The following is a 21044-nucleotide window of genomic DNA, read 5'->3' as shown; positions in this document are numbered from 1 at the left end:
AAGAAAAGTCAACGTGCAGGTCATGGGGTACTGTGAGCCCCTGGAAGTAGACTCCTAGGAGCGAGTTCATAAGAAATAATTCATGCTATAGGCCAGACCAAATAGCAATCACAAGTCCATTGATTACACTCTCCTAAAATTAATTACCAGGATATTATGTCTCTCGACGCAAATTATAGAATTCCTCAGAATCAGCAAGCAGCTATTAGAAATGACTCAGGTCCTGACTCTAGAGATTTAACAGATACGACAAGACCTAATATTTGAATATATGTACTATAGAGATATATACTAAAATGTTACGTAATTCTGTAGAATTCTACCCCAGCGCATGCTCGGTCACAGCCACTGAAACGATCTAAAATACCTCCCTTCTAGGCATTCCTCTATGAGAGTACAGACACGGAAATCTTGTCTTATCGCCCGTCACTCTTGAACTTTCTCTCCGCTCATCGGAAGTTTCCTTGTCCGTTGCAGCGAGACAGGGGAGGGTTGCTACCAGGCTTAGCACAAGCAGAGATAGCACCTTCAATCCAGGTGATTCCATTGTAGCTTCCCTCGCCACGGCTGTCGGCATACCAAGTACCAACCTCAGTGGCAGATCCAATGCAGCCGCGGAACTGACGACCAGAACGACGAGTGGTGAGAGGCTTGGTGATCATGACACCACACTGGCCGTCCTTGATAGTAGCTTTGGTGATGACTGAGGTCTGCGTGGTCCAGGTGCGGCTGTAGTTGATGCCAAGAGACCCAGCCAGCTTGTCCTTGACGAACGTGAGATCGACTCCAGCACTGCCTCCAACGGTGTTGGCGACGCTGTAGCCTGAAGACACACTGATGTCCATGTCCCCGACGGCGCAGACAACAGGCGACATCTGCACGTCCCAGTCGACAAAGGTCTCAGTCTTGTCGGTGGTGATGTAGAAGGTGCCGTCACAGTCAGCTCGCTTTCCGAGCTGGCCCTTTGAGGCTTTGGGGTATTTGGGCTTGGGTAGATCAGTACCGTTGTAAGAGATCCAAGACGGGTCCAGTTCGGGAGCACCAATCTTGATGCCTTCGGCCTTGAGCTTGGCAAGGTAGGCCTCCTCCTTGACGACGTAGGCTATTAGTTTTTCAGCATATGTTCTCGAAATAGTCTTCAGAATGTCAACTTACAAACACTCTTTACAGGAACAATGACATCGCCAGGCTGAATTTGGTGGTTGGGAGTCCACTTAATGGCTCCTGGGAAGGGGGAGTCTTCTAACGGAATCGCGCCAGTGGCAGAAATGAGCAAAGCATAGACGAGGCTGAGATGATGCATCTTGTAAAGATTATCAGACTTGAGTTTGATATGAGAGATGAGGGAGAATGTGATTGTATGAGTTGGCGCGGTTGATTTGCTCTTCGTTAAGTAGGAGCCAACCAAGTATTTATATTTGAGCGTGATACTCAAACGCGATGATCAAATTTTGGGTCTTATTCCAATGAAAGTATCATCTTCTGACTTTCATGTCGCCCAACAGCACTAAGTCTAACGTTCCTCCTAGTACTGCTCAGAAAACGGATCACGCACGCTACGTCACTCCATGCATTTGACAGCTTCTAGGCACGATGTCAATCCTTATTTCAATAGAGTTTATCTGGGGTGAGTAAATAACGCACTTTCCTTTTCTGACGCGAGTTCTGGAGTTCTGAAGTGGAGATTCGTCTCAGGTTTCTCAGGGTTGTTGATGATCAAGTCACTATTGTAGTTAGTTCATTGGTGGGGCAACCAAACTAATAGGAACAGCTGCTCGTATAGTGAGAGACGTTAGATCCTTTGGCACTGGGTTCTTGAATCATGCCATGAAAATATCAAATTTGTGTTACCTGATAGGCGGGAATATTGTACCAAGCTCAACTGCCGATATACGGCTTCACCGATGATCGGTTTACGAATATCCTGTTTGGATCAAAGAGTTGTTGTATAGGCCCTTGTATCTTTAGCTATTACAGGAATTCTTCTCGGACCGGCAAGAAATATAATGAATGAAGAATAGAGACAAACTGTATAAAGATCTTAGCTCATCTACCGTAGAAATTCAACTAGCCAACTCAACTTCCTCAACCTATTCTTTCTTCTTGTATCCTATTCATCATGCAAATTTCTCTCTTCACAGTGGCCCTCATGGCCATCAGCGGGTTCGTCACGTCTACACAGCCCCCCGACGTCTCCTTGCAAAGAAGCTAACGACTTCGTTGACTGAACGGATAGTGCTCACGCTGCTCTTCACAAGGCTGCTGCCTGTGTGTCCAACAGGGTGTCGTCCCCCGTAGGCGGAACCCCATTCAGCCCAAGCTACAACTGGCAGACCACCTATGAAGTCCTTGCCGATGCTACCAAGTGCGCTTGCGATATGTATAAGCAGCGAAACACTGGTGGTGAGATGTGGGACACGTGCCCTGATTGTACTTTTGTGAGCTTAGGCTGCTCTAAGCTGGATCGCCTTTTTTCGCTAATGTTCTCACTAGGATGGAACAATATGCAACTCGGCAGAGGGCCACATGGGTGGCGATGAGGTAAGATTAGAGAGATTAATGTGAAATTAAAGATACTAATCAGTTCATAGTTTACGTATTACTGCGAAGAGAAGTGTGGCGCTCAGGGTGCCGAGGCTGATTAATAGTTTTGGGACATTTGTAGTATCATAGTTACACTAGAGTAGCAGTTTTATCTACGGAGTTGTTTTAAGACATCGGTGTGTCCAAGCTGTCATTAGTACATGTATTGGAAAAGCACCACAAATAGTGTAATTGTCTCAATCTTCCTTTTCAAGAAGATTTACACAAGCTGTTTAAGAGTACGAATAGGACTGGTGAGACTAATGCGAAGAAAGCACCTTGGCGACAACGCAGAGTGCTAGGGTTACTCTTGTTTAGTCGAATGGTTGAAAAATTGCAGTCGGGAGCTGACGTTATTCTAAGGGAGGCGAGGGTCGTGGTTGAAGGACATAATACAAGAACCCAATAGTTCGATTGACGTTGAGTATCGCGACATCGACTATGGATCTTGTTCCAAGACCAGTTCGCCCTACCAAAAGGTTCAAAGGCTCTGGCAGAGTGTAGAAAAAGACCTTTTAGAGAACCTGATTACAATCGGCTTATGGCAGAATCGCAAGAAGGGACGACAGGCCAAGAAACCACGCTGGACTTTCTATGACGAGAGTCGGCACAGGAACATTACATCAAAGGCAAAGTGTCTCAAGCGATCACCTCATACAAGAACTAAGGCATACTTATTAAGATATCTTGAACTTCATCGACTTACTCTCGGAAATCCTCCAGAAAATAAGTAATTATCTTGACCAACAACGCGCTGATGACATTAAACGGTTTACCTATGTCACAGTTATCTTCTTGCCGCTGGGGTTCTCAACCGGGTTGTTTAGTATGAGCAGGGCACCAGGCAGTTTAACTCTGGCCTACATGATCGCTACAGCAGTTTCTGCACTGCTCATCACGGCGATAATTTTGCTTAATTCAGAAGGAGTTGAGTCGCTTTGACAACGGCAATCCCGGTCCGGTTTCTCTCGTTTCCATCATCAACCGCGTGTACTTCCCTCCAACCATGCCGAACAGAACAAAATGACCGCAGAGGGACCCAGACCATTGGAGGAAACGGCTAGGAGGTGGTTGCATTGGCCATTTCATAGAAACAGAAGAGAGAGAATGGTGGTAAACAGACGTTGGCAGGCACTAATTACTCTGGCGCTCGAGATGGCCTGGAAAGTAGTGTGTAGGCAGTTGGAGAGTCTCACCTTAACTAGACATTCTGAGAGCCCTTGCGCGCTCTATTCTGACTGTTAGAAGCTCGGAGCCAAGGAGCCCATCAGTCCCAGAACATACTGTTATACACCTGTGAAAGTTCAAGTAAGTTGCACCGAAACCGCCCAGCCGGCTGTACTTTAGTAGGCATTGATAGGAATTAACTGTAGCGAAACAAGGCCACTCGGATAGGATCAATAAAATAGAAAAATTTACAGCGCCAAACTCCATGATATATGCGACAACGGTTATTATGTCGTCATCCAAACCGGATATGCTCCTTCATAACTCGGTATTCTCCACCAGGTGCCAATGGCTCTCTCACATACTCCAACCATAAATCATCGGCAGTATGTTTCTTGACGACGACACTCAACACCCTCCGTTCTCTCGTGATTCCATAAGGCCAGATAAGTCGATCTCTCGGCCATCCTTTAGCCAGCCCTTCAGCAAGTTCTTTCTGCTCCCTCGCAGCAGTAATACCGGTCAACTTTGTTGGAATGTCAGAGCGGTGACTTCCCAGATCCCACAGCACAGGCCACTGTTCTTTCTGATCGGTGAGAAAGCCCTCTGCCCATTCGCTGGACTCTTCTCTCGAGATAACTTCATACTTGTTTGGGTAATCTTGGATAGCTTTAGTGCCACGTGGTATCTCAAGTCCCTCCTCCTCGATCTCGATGACTCTTTTAGCCATTGCAATAGTATGCTTTATCATTGTAAGACTTTCGACTCGGTTTGTCTTTTCTCGCTCGTAAAGAAGTTCAAGTGCTCTTCTCCGAATGGCAGGTTGTCGACACTTGGCTGCTATCCAGTAAACTGGACCAACAACCTCGCTTTCAAAAGTGAATGATGGTCCCTGTAGCACATCATTATCGTATTTAACAACGAAAGCTGCGGAATCAGTAGCAACGGACATTTCACAAAGACTGTTTCTGTCGCAGACGTAGTCGGACCCCGAGACCATTGAGTCAAGGAACACTATCATGAGGCAATGACGCATCGTGAGAAGCTTTGCCGTTCTCATGTCTGGCCCATGGAGATCGCTGAACGCAAGGTACGCTTCAAAAGCGTGACGCCAGTTCGCCAGCTCACGGATGATATGTTTGTGTCGTGACTGCAAAGTACCTCCCTCAGTATCCGAAGTCTCCTCTTCGGCGCCCTTTGCGCGGTACGACTTCACCTCGTAAATGACAGTGAATCCAAGATCCACGAGGTAGTACAAGGCGCATCGCGCGTCAGACAGAGAAGCGAACTTGAGCGGTGTCGTCGTCATTTGTAGAAGATGCCGTGGGAAGTCAACTCGGTCATTACCGACATATGCGAGGCGTAGATATATCGGAGCCAGATATTGTCGAATGATGTCGGTTTCTGGTGTTTTGCGGTCCTTGATATTTGCAAGAAGCCTTCGTCCTTGGAGGATGTGCATCTTGGCTGCGTTTTGATGCTCGTGGCCTAGCATGAACTCAATACAGACAAACAGCAAGCATACGAGGAGGGGCTTGACTCTTGACTCTGTGGCTAAGGGCCATGACCGCACGGCGAGGATGGCTTTGTTGTATTCGACGATGGCGGGTCTGTAGTTTGGACAGGTGTCTCTCGTATCCTTTGTCTTTTCAGCATACATCTGACTGATTGCTGAGATGGCATGCCGTATCGCGGGATCAGTGGGTGCAAGTCGCAACACTAGGTTTCCCCAGAAGTCTCTGTCCACTGTATCGCCAACTTGGTGAGAGACGTGGCCTCGATAGTAGTCAAAAGCATGAAAGCTCAGCTCTATCCCAAGATCGTTATCGAAGGCACGTGTAATTGGTGGTCGTTCTCGAATGATTAGTGTCTGCTGGGTCACACTGTCTGTATCCCCATAGCCGTCGCATTTACGACCAGTGCCAATGCATCGTTGACAGCCCGGCCTCGCCTCGTCACATTTGATCTTGCGGATTCTGCATGGATCGATCAAATCAGCACGCGATGTGATTTGGGTGGATCTCGTTAATCTCACCTGCATGTCATGCATCCAGTGCGAGCCTTAGGAAGTCCCTTACGATGTCGCGGCTGAGCAGCACGCAGTAAAACTCGTGGTCGCTCTCTCGACATTAAATTGGTGGTGGAAGGATTTTACTACTTCCCAGTGCGTTAGCCAAGCGGCGCCAACGGGACGAATTGCACATAGAAGCCATCTTTCTGATGATCGCAGCAAGAAAATCACAGGCAGTTGATGTACGGAAGGGCACAGAACTTACAGTTTTAGACGATAATGGCACTTTGTTGGGCTTCGGAAAACGTTAAGCGGTGCTGACTCTGGGAACATGCAGTCAGACCTCAATTAGTACCGTCATCTGAAACGACCCCTGCGGCGCAATTTCGACTGTTTGTATAAGCTCTAACCAAAGACACGGGTTGTCGGGTAATAGCAGGTTAATGATCGGGTAAGCACTTGGCGCTTTGGCTTCGTCCGTTGCTGATGTTGTATCAATGCGACGCTGAGGAAATTGATATTGGCTAAGTGAGTGTACACGAGTCATGTGATCCATTATGAAATTACTTGGCCGAGTCAGAAAAGAGATAAAAATAGATCGTATGACTTTTTGGAACGGGGCAGTTGGCGGGTAGCTCGCTTACACTTCTAGAAATAGTTAGGCCATTTCATTCCAGCTCTGTGAACGGAGAAGAAGTCTAAAGAGATACTTCCAAGCCATGCAGAAAATTATTGAGCATATGCGGTATATATGCGTGAGATGTACATTTGCGTAAAAAACTTGTTAACTTTTAGAATAAGAGAGTACTGAAGAATGGTGAAATATAGAAGGTAGGAAATGAAAGTACGTTTTGGTCCCTTAACCGTCGCAGCCCACACTGGAGAACTGGATTAGGTGCAGTCGAGAGGATGAAAAGATTCCATTGTGGGCTCTCCAAAGACAACAATCTTTCTGCAACAAATAACAAAACAAGATTTCAGATACAACAAATCAATTAATAGGTCATATTTTCCATATCATGAATGAGAGCCTTGACCTGGACCATCTCCCCATCATCATACTTTGGGTTACCCTGTACTGACCCAAGCGGCGCTGCCCAGGCAGTCAAGGTATTGCCAATTTGTCTCTCGCTAAGCTTCCATCGCTCAAGCATTGCGCAAGCAAGATGATAATATTCGTTGGCATGTTGCATGAACCCGGCACGTTTCCACATATTTTCAAAGGAGTAGCCGTCGGAATCGACCACAATATGGCCATCTCGTTGCCATAACCATATCCACCGACTTAAACCAGTGGCTGCTGGCGTTACCTGTGACACGTCCACCAGAGTGGTCTGGTACTGGAATACCAGACAACAAAGAGCTACACTATCGTCAGACATGAAAGGGGGGAGGACGTTGAACCTACCCGAGATAATTGTAAACATGTTGAAGGAACTGAGGTTGTGAAAAATGCTCAGGTCTAAGCTGTGAGGTGAGCATAAAAGTCGAACAGCAGACGATACCGTTAGCCTGGATTGGTTTTGCTTTCCCATGGTAGCCATGTGCAGTTGTAGGAAGCATTCCGCGGCTGATTCTGCCTGGAAGCACACCTCAGGACAAACCAGTCCAGTATTGAGTTCAAGCGATATTACCCTCGGCGGCAGTCTATAGTACAGAACAAACGCCGAGTCAAGGAGATAGATATAAGTTGCCGTCCTAGGTAGTCAGAAGAAAGCAGATAAGGAGTGGAACTTGGGTTGTGCATACCGAATCATGCTTTCAAGGAGTATAAACCTGGCCCATTTCTGTTGAGTAGAGAACGTAGTATCCAACTTCGCCAGGCTTAAGTTGTAGAGACCAAACGATCTAGCGATCTACCAAACACGATTAGCGAAACTCCCAGATGCCCATGAGATGAGGCGTACCGAGACAATGCGACTGTAGCGATCCTTTCGAACACGCTTTCTCCCCTCTTTCGACCCCTCCCAATTCTGCGCAATACATATAAAGTACGCAGCATGCAACGCCTTCAGTTTATCCCACACTACCGCCTCATCCCCAACAAGGTTTGGAGACGCAATGATAGAATCGTCATATAGGATATTGTCGGCAAAGACTACTTCCTCAACGGGCGTAAGCCATGCCATTGCACGTACACAGTCATTAAAGTCTGGAGATAAACACGCTCCCAGAACAGCCATCGATGCAATAAGTCTTGGGGGCTCAGCTTCGGAGTTGAAGGTTGGTTTGTGAATTATGGGACTATTAGGATACCAGCCGGACCAGAAGAGAAGTAGGAACCTGTGGAGATTGCTGGGTGAAAAGAAGTCGAGACAAGCTTTTTCCACGATGGGAGACCATTCTATGCTGGCATGGGAACATGATCGCGTTCGAGTCAGAGTTCTCTTTATCATGCCCAAGATCTCACCTGATTTAGCGGCCAAATCTTGACAAGAAGAGTCGTTGAGGGTGTTGTTCAACTGGCGTCTTTGAGCTAAGGTGCCGCAGTCGAAACCATCAGCGATGCCGGATGACTCGGTAAATCGTTTTAGAAACGGTAGAGTTAACTTTTGTCCTGGAACTGTCTGATCGAAACAGGGTCCAAGATGCAGGTTACTTCCGCGGACATTATTCCAGACATCGAAGTTGAGGACTGGAAATGGTAGGGACTCACATCGAAGCCACTCTTGTGAGTAGTCAATGAACTCAGCCAAGACGACAGGCATTGCGTCATCTGCTTTAACAACACCATAGGATATCTCTTGTTGGTATGCGCCATTCGTCTCTGCTTGTGACGAATCTTCTGAAACCGCTGATGTCTTGGAACTGGCTGCCCGCTCGTAAGAGCACTCGTAGTTCCGTATACTGCATGTACTGCAAGGAACACTGCGATCGCAAGCGCGCTTCAAGCGGACGCAGCGATTGCAGGCCCTTGGCTTCTTCAATCTGGGTCTACGAGCAGGCAGAAGTGGTATATCTGACCCATTTTCGAGGCGGACTTTGCAAATTCCCCAGTGGCGCTTGAGAGCATCTCTGAGAAGCATCATCAGTGGGCATGGCTGTGGACAGTGGGGGGAGAAAGACATACCTGCGAGTGAATCTCCGTTGGCAAAATGAACAAATAGAGGGCGAGTCCGAAATTTCTGTCAGGTTGACAACGGCCGTCAGCAACTGGATAGTCGAGAGCAGCTATTAAGGGACCTGGGCTACAGTACATACCTGCACGCCGGAGTAATGGATCTGACAGCTGCAGTTGAGACGTAGCTGTCGCCGTGTCCATGGTGCGCAGGACAGTCTCCAGGTTATCCCTGAGCGCACGAGGTCGACGTTCCCTGAGAACTGTCAAGATCTTGGCTGAAGATGTTTCCGGACGAATGGCAGTGCAACTACCGATATGGCAATCCCACATACAGATCATATCCCGTTTCGTACTTAGCCAGAACCTTGTTTGACAGAAAACGCGGGGAAATTATAATAACTTCATCGTCATTGGACATTTTCCATTTTGTGGCGGTGGACTTTTCCCGCTCTCCCCACATGCTGAACAAGATGGCTTGCCCTGATTTCAATTTAGTCACGGCTGTCTAGGGTGCGGAGGTGGAAGACATCGCGACGCCAAGCTAGTGGGGCCGTGAAGATATCATGACCGACTTATAGCGATATAAACGGCCTGACGTCGCGTTGATATACGGGAAAATGAAGTCTAGCAATTGCTCTACTGTTAATTAAATCACCAAAACTCTCAACAGGAACAACTATTGTCATCATGTCCCCACCTGAAGAACATCATGGCCTCAAGTCCAAATGGCCCCAAGCCTTCGATCTCGCAGGCTCCAACTCCCCTTGTCGAATTGAAGGAGAGCTCAGTGATCTCGTTGTCCTCGGCGAAATTCCACCTGCCATCGACGGAACATTCTACCGAGTTATGTGCGATCCCTTCGTCCCTCCTCACCCCAACAATGTGCCCCTTGACGGCGATGGTCACGTCTCTGCCTTCAGGATCCACAACGGTCAAGTTGACATGAAGATCAAGTATGTTGAGACAGAACGATATAAGCTTGAAAGAAAAGCCGGAAAGGCTTTGTTCGGTCTCTACAGAAATCCCTTTACGCATCATCCCTGCGTGAGAGCAGCCGTTGACTCAACTGCCAACACGAACATGGTCTACTGGGCGAATCGTCTCTTGGCGCTTAAAGAATCTGCGCTTCCTTACGAGATGCATCCTGATACCCTCGAGACTCTCTGCTACGATCCGTTTGGAGGTCAGGTCAAGGCAAAAGCATTTACAGCGCATCCCAAAATTGACCCATTCTCCAATGAACTCGTTGTCTATGGGTACGAGGCCAAGGGTCTAGCGACTAGAGATATAGTCATTTATTCTCTCGACAAGAGCGGCATTAAGCATGATGAGCAATGGATTGAGTCTCCCTGGTGCGCTCCCATCCATGACTGCGTCATTACACCAAATTTCATCGTTCTCATTCTTTGGCCGTTTGAAGCGAATGTGGAGAGGATGAAAGCGGGCAAGCAGCATTGGGCTTGGGATTACAACCTTCCAGCTACTTTCATCGTTGTTCCTCGTCGCAAGACCTCCAAGGTGCCAGCTTCCTGGAAGCAAGGAGAGCATCGAGTCTACCACTGGAAGAATTGTATGAATATCCATGCAGGCAGCGCTTGGGAGGAGGATAATGGAAAACTGTATCTCGAGTCATCTCGGGTTCACGACAATGCTTTCCCATTTTTCCCGCCTGAGGACGGGAGAATGCCAGCTCCAGACGCCAAAGCTGACTTTGTTCGTTGGGAGATCGACCTCAATGCCCCAAGTGGGACCCAGCTGGTAGATCCAGAGATTATCCTCGACGTGCCATCCGAGTTCCCACGAATTGACGAGCGTTTCATGACCAAGAGAAATGAATACATATTCTTGAATGTCTTCATCCCCGAGACTTCCCAAGGTGGCAAAAATATCTTCCACGGACTGAATGGATTGGCAATGCACAGTCACAGCACTGGCGAAACTAAGTGGTTCTTTGCAGGCAAGGACTCTCTCGTCCAGGAACCAATTTTTATTCCTCGTACTCCTGATGCGCCCGAAGGGGATGGATGGATCATCGCTATGCTTGAGAGACGCGTTGCCAATCGGAGTGAACTTGTCGTTCTTGACACCAAAGAGTTTGAGAAGCCTGTTGCTTTTATACAGCTTCCTATGCATCTTAAGACTCAGGTCCATGGGAATTGGATTGACAGTAGGACGCGGGCATCTACAGAGGCAATTGTAAGGCAGATTGGTCAAGTCAAGATCAGTGGAAGAGGAGCTCTTGAGCCTTTGGCATGAGTCTTCAGTCACACTCTTAGCTTTAGCCTTGAGAATCAGGAGATTGTGTGTATGAGAAGTGTCTGTTATAACGAGTGTCTAGTTATTGAGAAACCTCAACATCTCAAGCTACTATTGCCAATCCTTTGAAGCGATTGTAGATAAGAACCTCTATCCGTTTGCATGTAGAGAGTCCCCATCAAAGTCAAGACCAAATAAGCCTAAGTCCAGCACTGTCCAGATCCAGGGCCGGGCTGGCACTGCATGCGACCACCGCCGCAAGACCAGCAACCATAGTCACCAGCACACTGGCACTTTCCGGGCTGGCAGTCTGCGTGGGGAGAGTAGCAGGGGAAGCAGCTGCAACGAGCCTCAAGACCACGGAGGGCGAGGAGGGGCTGTAAGATACAGTGTCAGTAGAGCTTTATGATGAGTGTGGAGAGGGGAGTTTGCTTACCTTGTCGATACCAGTGTAGGTGTAGCCACCGTCCTCAATGGTGACGGTGTCGGTCGCAGGAGTGGCAGTGACGCCGAGAGAGAGGAGGAGAGAGACGAAGAGAGTGGCCTTCATGATTGCTGCAGAATCTGTTGAGGTTGAATAGTTGAGTAGATGAGTGAGGATGATGAGATGCAAAGACTGCGAAAGCCCTCGAGTTCTTATAGTCTTCAAAAGCTATAAAAAGGCAAACCATAGTAACGCTCGCTCATGAGTGATTCCCGAGATAGTATTCATCTCACGATGTCCCGAGACAGTCTGTGCTGGACTTCGCCTCATGCAACTGAATCCTCTCAAAAGTCCTCAACCATAAGAAATTAGTCCACCATCATCATCATCTCGGGTTGACCCTCTACTCATTGGCTATCGCCTCACCGTGAGGTATTTCTCATCTAGGAAATGAGCGGCTACACATAGTAGGATACAAGCTTCACTAGCTAACCAAAATATTACTAGTATCACTTTTACTCACTATAATATGTAGTAATAGTTAGTGAACAAGTCACAGAGGCGAATAAGTCGTTGTTACGACACTTGCATAAGGGAGGATCGTTGGGTTTACAAGGATCCTCCTCGTATAACATAGACGCTGGAGATTGCACGAGTGTGGCACGTCGCCCGATAGTCCGAGTGGGAATAAAGGTGCATGTGCCGCAAGCTCGGATTCCACTTGAGAGCTCGGGACCGAGATGTTGTGCTCCATAATTGATCAACATGGACGAGAATAGCCGCGAACCGTTCTCTCTTTTTGGAATATTTGTGATTCCAATTGTATTACTTGAACTTGGACGAAAGTACTTGTGAAAATTGGAGCTGTAAGTCAGGGTTAAGTCCGACCTCAGAGTGCGAGAGCTAATGCAATGGGTGAGATTCCTACGATTGACGCTCCACTTTCCCCAGGGCTACCTAGCTTCCAATTTGTTTCTCCATTTGCTGATGGTGCAGTAATTACTATTCTCAAGGCACCTGGACAATCTGACTTGTTACTCAACAGTGGCAGAGCAATGCACGATCCTGCGCGTGAGTATCACAAACACTAAAGCTGTAGAACTGTTGTCTTATTCGATCCTCAGTACTCAGCCTCTGTTTCAGAAGTGATTCCAACGCTTGGCATACTGTCTATAAGCACTTGAGTGATTCCATTTTCATTTCACTAGTCCTGAAGATTATGCCTAATTGGAACAAGGCCTCCCAACTCAGAGCCTTCGAGTCTCAAGTCCGTAGGACGGTCGAGTAGTGGCTTAGCTCATGCAATAATGTCCGTGGGCCCGTATTCACCACGACTGCCGATTGGCCCGGGTAGCTTACTCGGAACTTATATGCGGCGCGGGCCGCAGATTATTCCGTATAGCGTATGGTCTCCCTTCGCTAACTGAGCATAAGGGGATTCTCCTCCGTAAAAACACTTCCATTTACAGACTAGGTTCCTGAGGCAAAGATCTTCAATCATGTGCCGCAAAGAGGCATTAAATCTAGACTCACGTAAGACGGCATTTCAGGAAGGTGGCCTCACTCGGCTGATTTATCCTAATGCCGCGGTATGATCGACGAGTAGTATTCCTGATGGGGCGTTTCATGTGAAAAGATGACTGCATGGCCCTTCTGCCCTATGAACGTGGCGCCTTTCGGATCTCGGCATACATACACCCCTAGAGTTTGACCTATCGGTGTTTATGAGATACCCGTTTCCGCGTTTAGCACTATTTCGTGAAGAGGACTTTTGGGGGCTTGTCCGACGTTTCCGCGGAAGCTACCTTTTCCGTTTACCGCTAGCTGAGACGGTGTGAGATTTATGCCTGTTCAGTGTACGGATACAGCAATACTCTCAAGATCAGCCCTTCTTGACTGAGCCCTTTGACGGGAACCTCCAACTTTACCTCCGTGAGACTCCCAAGCAACCTCCTCCACATACTCGCACTCTCCTCATCTGCCGTCCCCTCGGTTAACGTCACCCGGCTTCCTACAACGATAAGCGCTGATCTTGCCCGAGTCAGAGCAACATTCATCCTTCGCATGTCCTTCAAGAACCCGATCTCACGGTGCTCTTTACATCGCACGGTCACAAACACGATGACGTCCGCCTCACGACCCTGAAACCCATCGATACTCGAGACTTCGATTCGGTAGGATATACTAGAGAGCATGCGCTTGAGGACTTCGGCTTGGGGAGTATATGGTGTTAAGACCACGATTGAGTGCGACGGGCTCTCGGGTTCTGGACCGCTGGTTCAGAGTTTGCAGATGTGAAGGCAGACCTCTGATTGTCCTCTATTCTCCTTTGACGTTTGGCCTGGCATTTCCTTTGCGTCGCAGTTGATGAAGATAGCCCCCTCATAGTCTACCGTCCCTGGGTCTCTTCTCTGTTTCGTTACCCTTGCTGGCGGGAATGAGAAGTTAGATCTAATAGGTGACCTAGCGGAGCTGCTGATGCCTGACTCTAACCTCTCCTCGTAGAACTGCCCTGAGCTGAACTCGCATAGCTTTGGATGCATACGATACTGCGTGTCCAACACCAACGCCCTCAAGCCTCCGTTGCCCTTGGAGTACTTAATTTTGGTGTAGAGTCTCTCAAAGAGTGAGACGTCAAATCGAGCGCCAAGGCAGTCTGATTGACAGTCGGCCGTAGCTGTACATGGTCTCCAACCAAAATTGCCTGTGAGCAGCCTTTCACAAGTGGGACTAGCGAACTCGGCTCTGTTTGTTGAGAAGCCTCATCAACCGTGACGATGTCAAAGAAGTTTGAGCGAATTAACCCAATACCTGCTCCAATGCAGGTGGTGAAGAAGGTGTCGCTACGTTTGGCCATTTCCGTGGCCTTCTTCATAGCCTTGTAGTCGGAATGAATCTCCTGTCCCGCCATGGCGTCGCATGTATACTTGCGCAGATCATCCACAACTTTGTGCACCTCCAAATAGTTAGCAGACCTCACCTGTGAACATGGGCACTTGGTGACATACCTCAGTTGAGACTCTTACCAGATTTGGCTGAGTCTTTCTAGCAAATTGCTGTTTCTGGAGACGCTGAATATACCGACGCATCATGTTATCCACTGCATTGTGAGTCGGCGCCGTCACCAGAACACGTGCTTTGGGATTTAGCCGTTTGCAGAGCACAGATCATCTCGACAATTGTCTCTGTCTTTCAAGGTCCAGGTGGGCCCCAAAGACAAAGAAGGGAGCTGTTCAATGCCAACTTAATTCAGAGTCAAGTGCTTGGAGCTGCTCTCTTTGGATATACCAAGAACAAACAGCTTGGTGGTCGTATCCTGAACTTCCCTACAGATCGAACCAAGGTATTATGCTTGCCAACCGATGTTGTCTGTGATGGCGCATTGTTTATTCTTCCTGCCCACTTTCTATATGGTGCAGATGCTGCAATTCTCGGCCCCTAATTCCTTGCCGCCCCAATTCAGAAGAAGAACGCTGCCTGATAGAGTGCTTCCTGCTGGCTGAAGTGAGCATTGCTGGTCGGGTTTGAGGCATATTTTTTGCTGCTATGCCGACGGTTGTTGACAAGATGAAGACATAGTGAATAGTAGAGTATTAAGCCAATAAGAATTAAGGGAAGCAAATTTCTGAGAGTGATCACAGGGACATAATCAAGTGCAGGCTTTATAGTGTCGGCAATACGCACTAATCCTTACGATCCATACCCTAACTCCGACCCGAGCCTAGATGCTTGTGGATAATGACGGAGATGTTGTGTTTGCAAACTTGAAGAGAGTGAGCTCCGGCTACATTGGGGTTGCAAAGAACCAGGGATTAAATTGATGCTGGCTATGGGTATCAACCTCATCATGACGATAGCGACCGACTAATTGGATTGACGGGTGTGTCCTTCAACGTTTACTGGGCTTCGGTGATCACTCTCCAGAGATATCTCGGTGGAGCGAGCAGTTGAGAACTAGACTGGAATAGGTGAAAAATAATAATATTCTACCGAAGAACTTGCGTAACTGGGTAATCCGACGATCCAAGTTAGTACGGCGGGCCGCTCTAGCTGGTGCAGATCGCTGGCAAGTACGTGCCCCTTCATTGGTTTACAGCCTGTGTCTATGAGACACGGCACACTAGCGACATATGATATATGGAATATTCACATTTGGGCTACTCTATTCGCGCAAGGAATCCAGTAGCTTTCTAATTGGGCAGATCGGTGAGGTCACTATGTTGAAACACTTGTCTCATTTATGCAGTTTGAGTCATCACGGATGTTCGAGATCAGTTGGGCAGGCAGACTAACTCCAAACCTACGTCATAATGGATTATCAGAGGCGAGCCGTAAAACACAAAGCTTTCGAACCAGCGATCTATCAGCACTAGACAATCGATAATTACTTCATGCAATGTGTTAAATGATGTCAGGTTTTCCGTAGACGTTGTATCCGTGGATGTGAACATTGTTGGAGACACTTATAACTGGCTACTTAATTCCCTTACATTCGATCATCGTCCGTCAGCTTCAGCAGGACCCTTGACAGCTGAAAGCTTCAGCTTGCTTGGCTGGTCGATCACCGACAATCAGCACCACAATGGGCTGCCAGAGTTTATCTTACATCATATTCAGCATTTACAGGCTTGGCATTGCCGGTATGAGAATTATTGACCGGAATTGTTCTCAGAGATTTGGGATTTCTGCAAAGCCGGGTAAAAGCTGGGCCCATCTGACTCCCACAGGTATAAAAGACCAAGGTCAAGCCGTGTAAGTTTAACATAACTTCTTACAACAATCCACTATTTCAATATTTCTTCATTGTTCTCACGTTGAGCCATACTATTGTACAATGAGCTTTACATTCAACGGCGTCAAGAAAGACGGCAATGGCGCCTACTACTACAACGATGGCGACGTCGAGAGCCATCGAATTCCCCTTTCTGACCAATGCTATGGTGACGTGCGAATGAGTCGCGAGCAGCTCGAGGAATGGTTCGGCATCAGCAACGACACGCTGCCTGATCTCCCAGCCTACTACATCCTGCCCCGCCTCGACAGTACCTGGGGCGGCACTGCCGGTGGTGGCTGGTGGAACGTCACTGGAGACATTGTCGTGTACAAACCAATTGAATGGGTTCCCTCTGTTGCAAGAATCAGGGACTTTCCCAAGAACAGCATCGTCACCAACATCGAAAAGGAACGTGTGGAGACTACAACAACCAAGCTGTATGCAAAAGCAGAGTTCGCTTTGGAAGTTTCAGCTGGAGGCAACTACATGGGGATAAAGGCAGAAGCCAAAGCCAAAACAGAGACTGGTGTCGAGTTCGAGAAAGAGGTTAGGAACAAGGATACCTACACTCAGAAGGGCGTGGTTGGCGATGTTGCACTTGTCGAGGTTGCAGTGGGATTGATGCTTCGTGTTGAAGAAATCTACACTCACAACATCAAAGTCTGGGTTGATGGCCGCGAAAAAGGTGACTCATTGGGATGGCACGGCGGCCCCTCATGGAATGATATTCATATTCCATCGCGATCACTCAGCAGAGTAGGTGGCCTCCAGTTCTCGAAAATCACTATGACTGGGGGCGGACACTCTGCTGGGCTCTATGTCCAGACACTTCCAGTTTTTGACGAAAACAAGGAGTTAAAAGATTTACACATCGCTCTAAGCAACGTTGGTTGGACGGACTGGTATGCTTATGTTGCCGGGAAAAAAGGCCGAAGTTCAGGACGGCAGCTTTTGGCCTACCCCAACTATCGCCCATCGACAACTCTGATGCCACTGAACAAGACACCAGCCAAGACGGAGTGAATAAAGACAAACCTAATAGACAGTCCTGGATATGCAGTTAGTTGTTTATCTAAGGAGCTTTAACAGGGTCCAGTTGGTTACTGTGGAAGCCTTTGGGATTAGCATATATTGTGGAAAAACGAAAACTGTATTACGATTGTTAAAGACTACCCGAGGATAGTCCACTAAGTACAATTAAATTATAGAATCAGAGGGACATCAACGATTGTCCAAGTGCATCAAACAGCGTAGTTGTGCCAAAGCAGACCTCGTTAGAGTCTGGCCCGATGTCCACCAGGCCACCCGGATTTTGAGCATCATTGGCTTTGATCAACAGCTCAGCCAGGCTGGGCTTCATGACCCGTTCAAACAATTCATCCCACTGTGTCCGGGGGACGATACTGGTCTCGATAGACCGTGCAAGATGTTCGCCGAGTAACCCCGATCGCGTCGCTGGTTGACATCCGTCCATCCAGCCATTTCGAAGAGACATTCCTTGTAGACACAAAAGACCAAGAGCCGATCTCTACGACAATTTCCCATGTATCGCAGGAGCAGGATTCAAAACCAGTCTCCCAAACCGCCGTGCCCTTTTACCATACCGGTGTCTCCTAGACTCTGACACACACTCCCACATTTCTGATCGACTACTGGTTTCACACCGTCTGTGCCAATTGGAATTCTTTTGATTCAGCCAAGAATCTGAATCGAAGTGTAGCCTTGGAAGCCTTCCCACATTCCGCAGGACTTGCCTATAGCTTGCAAAGCATGGCCGCTGCATATCTGGCGGGGCATCTGCCGCACTTTCGAGGGATCGCCATAACTATGACTCTAGCAGCCGTAAAGGCCATCAAAAGGGAATTGAGCATGGCTCTCTGCCCTCATGTCCTTCCACGACATCTCCTGCTATCTATGTTCTGCATCAGTACCTCAGCTTGCTGGACTGACCCACTGCAGTTTGGCCTCCCGTTCCTGAAGGAGACAAAAGCCATACTCAAGTCCTACAATCAATCGAAACACTTTCTCTCCAAAGATGATCAAGATGCACTACTCTTCTTCAATAAGAGTACTCTGTATTGGGACATGCTGTGTAGTACCATTGGCGCACAAGACACGGGCATCATTGACCCTATTACTACCTCTTCAGCTATGTCGTCGCAGCCATGGAGCAGCCAGGGTAATCTGCATCCATGGACAGGTGTCTCAACCGAGATCATGGAGCTCTTCTTCCGCTCCATCCTTCTATGCAAGGGATTTCGAGCCCGAATGACCCAGGATCATCGACAGAGTTCACGGTCACTTCAGGCCGCCCTCCGTGATATTAAAGAGGCACGGGAGCTCCATCAGTGCCTAAAATCCTTCCCCATACCAGCGGAACAACACATCTGCGACACGGGAGATATGTTAACACCTAAACAACACCTGGTTCAAATAGCAGAAGCCTACCGACTGGCTGCCATGGCCCACTTGTACCAAACCTTCTCTGACCTGAGAAACCAGGATACATTACAAAATGGATACGATCCAGTTGACGCCGAGTACCGAGTTCTGGACTTAGGCTTGAAGATCATACGTATCCTCGAAAAGATTCCCTTGGCCTCTGGTACTCGTTGTATTCAACCTCTTCTCTGCTTGACGGCCGGGATAATCATGAAGCTTGATATGCCAACAATAAATCCGCAGCAGCATACCTAGACGTTGCTGAGCGATATATTATCAGCCGATCTGCGTGGCGCACCGCTTCACGATCCCCAATTTCAAGATATCCATCACAATACCTTGGGAGCTACAAAACGCTCCACCGAAATTAGCCAGGGACGCCAATTTGTACTCGAGCGCTTAAGCATACTGGAAAGTAGTCTCCCTCCCAAGCCTATCCGGGTCGTCAAGGAACTGGTTCAGACCGTTTGGGCAGCCTATGATGTCCAAGGTGCTGGGGTTAGTCAAGTGCACTGGATCAACATCATGGCTCAGTTCTAACTTGAGGACGATATTTGGGTAGTCAATGCTTAGGTCTGCTACTTGGTTCTGTCGGAGCGGGACAGCAGCAAGTAAGCTCATCCAGATGATGCTGTGTGGTACCTCGGACAATTTTGGATCTAATAGGACATGGGCGGACCTTGTACTTGCAGAATGGAGTGAGAGATGAAAGGCTTGGAAGGACAACCAATCCAAAGGAAGATAGCACAGGGAACAAATAGAAACCAAAGATGGGACTGATCGTCAAATTAACGGGACGGGTGACCTTTTATTATTATGATTATTGCCATATACTCTTGCATAGCTGACCCTTGTCACCTCTCTGAGGAGGCGATTTGCGGCGGAACTCTAGAATTCCCAGTATTATACGTCTCCAGCTCAACCGAGTACGTATAATCAGCACGTATACCACTCTGCCCATTCACCAATATACCCTTATCAGAGTCTTCATCACTCAATCGCTCCCAGTTGTTGTCCTCTCGGTTAACGTGCGTTGACGTTATGCCTCGATCCGTAGGATTCGTAAACACGCGCTTGGGCCCCCGAGAGCTGCTGTCGCCTATCTTTCCACCACCAATCGTGATGAGTGTATTGGCGTTGGGTGTCCCCGTTGAGCCTTGTGACTCTTGGCCTCGGACTCGTTTGTATAATATTCGTAGTGATGGAAGGGAGGCGGCGATGCAGCCGATGCCGATCTCGACGCAAGAGAAAAGTACGATGTAGCCGATATAATCTGCGAATTCATCAGCAATAACTAGATCAATATAGTTACAGGTGTCAACTAACACTTGAGATTATCTGTCGGTCGCTTGTAGTGAGAGATAAAAGGGGCACGCGCAATGGTCGCAATAGAGGCGCTTCATAAACATTAGTACACATGACGACAGAACAGGTGTGATTCAAGAGCTTACACTGAGGCCAGAGAAAGAAGGCATAGAACTTGCAGCTTAGCTCTGATTGTCATCTGGGTCTTCCAAAGCAAGATTCCCGGAAGCACGATACAGCCGACGTCGGTAACAATGCTTGTGGCGGTATTCGTATGGCTAATGCCAATAAGTGTCTCAGTCGTCGCGCAGTTCGCTTTTCCCTCCAAAACAAGAGTCGTGTTCCAGTTTCCTTCAACAGGTCGACAGAAGGTAAGGATACCGAAAAAGGTGACGCAGAACGATGCCCACGTAAGAGCAAACAGACCCCAGATGGCATACTGGATAAGCGGAACGGACTTGGCTGCAATTCTTCTGAGTGTGACGCATACCGAAGTTTTGATCAATGCGACGGCAACGACATAGACCGTTATCCAAATGATGTAGAACTTTTGCGCTTCAGACTGCATCCATGTATTGAGATGATCGTCTTTGGAGCCGATGCCGACTTTGACTGCGTGTACGGCAAGACCTGAGTCGGCGATGTAAACGACCTATCCAATTATATCCGTCAGTAGTAGATCGCAAAGTGTAAAGGAGAGCGCGCTCACCAAGCCTGCGACGATGAGCCAATCATCGATTCCAAAGTTGTCATCTGTTACTCGAACCATGGTGCGAATTCCGACCGTGATGACAGCCAGACCAAGAAACACCAAGACAAGGACGGTCATTGTGAGAGGGAAGTCCTCCAGTACAACGGCTCTAGCATTTTCGTCAATCATTGTCGATCATCAAGTTGGGGATCTTCAGTCAATCGTCAACCAAATTATCAGCCAAAACTGCAGACTTCAATCAGAGTCAGTCCTGAGTTTCCGGGACAAATACGCCGCATCGTTCAAATACCTGCACTAACGAAAGGGGCC

At 48.1% G+C, this 21044-nt stretch overlaps 10 protein-coding genes across 10 annotated transcripts; 4 read left to right on the top strand and 6 right to left on the bottom strand.

Annotated features, from left to right (window-relative positions):
• Positions 1-449: 449 nt before the first annotated feature.
• Positions 450-1303, bottom strand: FOBCDRAFT_129661 (uncharacterized protein; the record flags this gene model as incomplete). Its single annotated transcript, XM_031175159.2, has 2 exons — positions 450-1102; positions 1156-1303. 2 exons carry the CDS (start codon positions 1301-1303, stop codon positions 450-452), a joined length of 801 nt encoding a protein of 266 aa, XP_031046292.2.
• An 816-nt stretch (positions 1304-2119) lies between these two features.
• Positions 2120-2645, top strand: FOBCDRAFT_197989 (uncharacterized protein; the record flags this gene model as incomplete). Its single annotated transcript, XM_059608897.1, has 4 exons — positions 2120-2163; positions 2282-2438; positions 2494-2541; positions 2592-2645. The coding sequence occupies 4 exons, from the start codon at positions 2120-2122 to the stop codon at positions 2643-2645; spliced, it is 303 nt and encodes a 100-aa protein (XP_059464346.1).
• Positions 2646-3940: 1295 nt separating this feature from the next.
• FOBCDRAFT_178060 (uncharacterized protein) lies at positions 3941-6108 on the bottom strand. The gene is made up of 3 exons (XM_031175157.3): positions 6027-6108; positions 5786-5904; positions 3941-5726 (listed from the first exon to the last, which is right to left on the bottom strand). The coding sequence occupies exons 2-3, from the start codon at positions 5878-5880 to the stop codon at positions 4046-4048; spliced, it is 1776 nt and encodes a 591-aa protein (XP_031046290.2). The 5' UTR covers positions 5881-5904; positions 6027-6108; the 3' UTR covers positions 3941-4045.
• A 648-nt stretch (positions 6109-6756) lies between these two features.
• FOBCDRAFT_178057 (uncharacterized protein) lies at positions 6757-9282 on the bottom strand (the record flags this gene model as incomplete). Its single annotated transcript, XM_059608542.1, has 7 exons — positions 6757-7101; positions 7354-7408; positions 7511-7617; positions 7669-8802; positions 8832-8914; positions 8963-9051; positions 9155-9282. 7 exons carry the CDS (start codon positions 9280-9282, stop codon positions 6757-6759), a joined length of 1941 nt encoding a protein of 646 aa, XP_059464345.1.
• Positions 9283-9509: 227 nt separating this feature from the next.
• Positions 9510-11078, top strand: FOBCDRAFT_178054 (carotenoid oxygenase; the record flags this gene model as incomplete). The annotated part of the gene is made up of 1 exon (XM_031175155.2): positions 9510-11078. One exon carries the CDS (start codon positions 9510-9512, stop codon positions 11076-11078), a length of 1569 nt encoding a protein of 522 aa, XP_031046288.2.
• Positions 11079-11278: 200 nt separating this feature from the next.
• FOBCDRAFT_316458 (uncharacterized protein) lies at positions 11279-11675 on the bottom strand (the record flags this gene model as incomplete). The annotated part of the gene is made up of 2 exons (XM_031175154.3): positions 11515-11675; positions 11279-11455 (listed from the first exon to the last, which is right to left on the bottom strand). The coding sequence occupies exons 1-2, from the start codon at positions 11626-11628 to the stop codon at positions 11279-11281; spliced, it is 291 nt and encodes a 96-aa protein (XP_031046287.2). The 5' UTR covers positions 11629-11675.
• A 1549-nt stretch (positions 11676-13224) lies between these two features.
• On the bottom strand, positions 13225-14518 carry FOBCDRAFT_248532 (AAA domain-containing protein; the record flags this gene model as incomplete). Its single annotated transcript, XM_059610854.1, has 4 exons — positions 14168-14518; positions 14048-14120; positions 13377-13768; positions 13225-13326 (listed from the first exon to the last, which is right to left on the bottom strand). The coding sequence occupies exons 1-4, from the start codon at positions 14411-14413 to the stop codon at positions 13225-13227; spliced, it is 813 nt and encodes a 270-aa protein (XP_059464344.1). The 5' UTR covers positions 14414-14518.
• A 1818-nt stretch (positions 14519-16336) lies between these two features.
• Positions 16337-17299, top strand: FOBCDRAFT_129014 (uncharacterized protein; the record flags this gene model as incomplete). Its single annotated transcript, XM_031175152.2, has 1 exon — positions 16337-17299. The coding sequence occupies one exon, from the start codon at positions 16337-16339 to the stop codon at positions 17297-17299; it is 963 nt and encodes a 320-aa protein (XP_031046285.1).
• Positions 17300-18046: 747 nt separating this feature from the next.
• On the top strand, positions 18047-19258 carry FOBCDRAFT_197983 (fungal-specific transcription factor domain-containing protein; the record flags this gene model as incomplete). The annotated part of the gene is made up of 2 exons (XM_054703636.2): positions 18047-18881; positions 18999-19258. The coding sequence occupies 2 exons, from the start codon at positions 18047-18049 to the stop codon at positions 19256-19258; spliced, it is 1095 nt and encodes a 364-aa protein (XP_054559611.2).
• Positions 19259-19572: 314 nt separating this feature from the next.
• On the bottom strand, positions 19573-20903 carry FOBCDRAFT_129444 (uncharacterized protein; the record flags this gene model as incomplete). The annotated part of the gene is made up of 4 exons (XM_059607852.1): positions 19573-19991; positions 20045-20115; positions 20170-20675; positions 20790-20903. The coding sequence occupies 4 exons, from the start codon at positions 20901-20903 to the stop codon at positions 19573-19575; spliced, it is 1110 nt and encodes a 369-aa protein (XP_059464343.1).
• Between the last annotated feature and the right edge of the window lie 141 nt (positions 20904-21044).

This window comes from Fusarium oxysporum, chromosome III (genome assembly GCF_013085055.1).
Source record: "Fusarium oxysporum Fo47 chromosome III, complete sequence".
In the NCBI taxonomy this organism is placed as follows: domain Eukaryota; kingdom Fungi; phylum Ascomycota; class Sordariomycetes; order Hypocreales; family Nectriaceae; genus Fusarium; species Fusarium oxysporum.
This window is presented reverse-complemented; position numbering and strand designations above follow the sequence as displayed.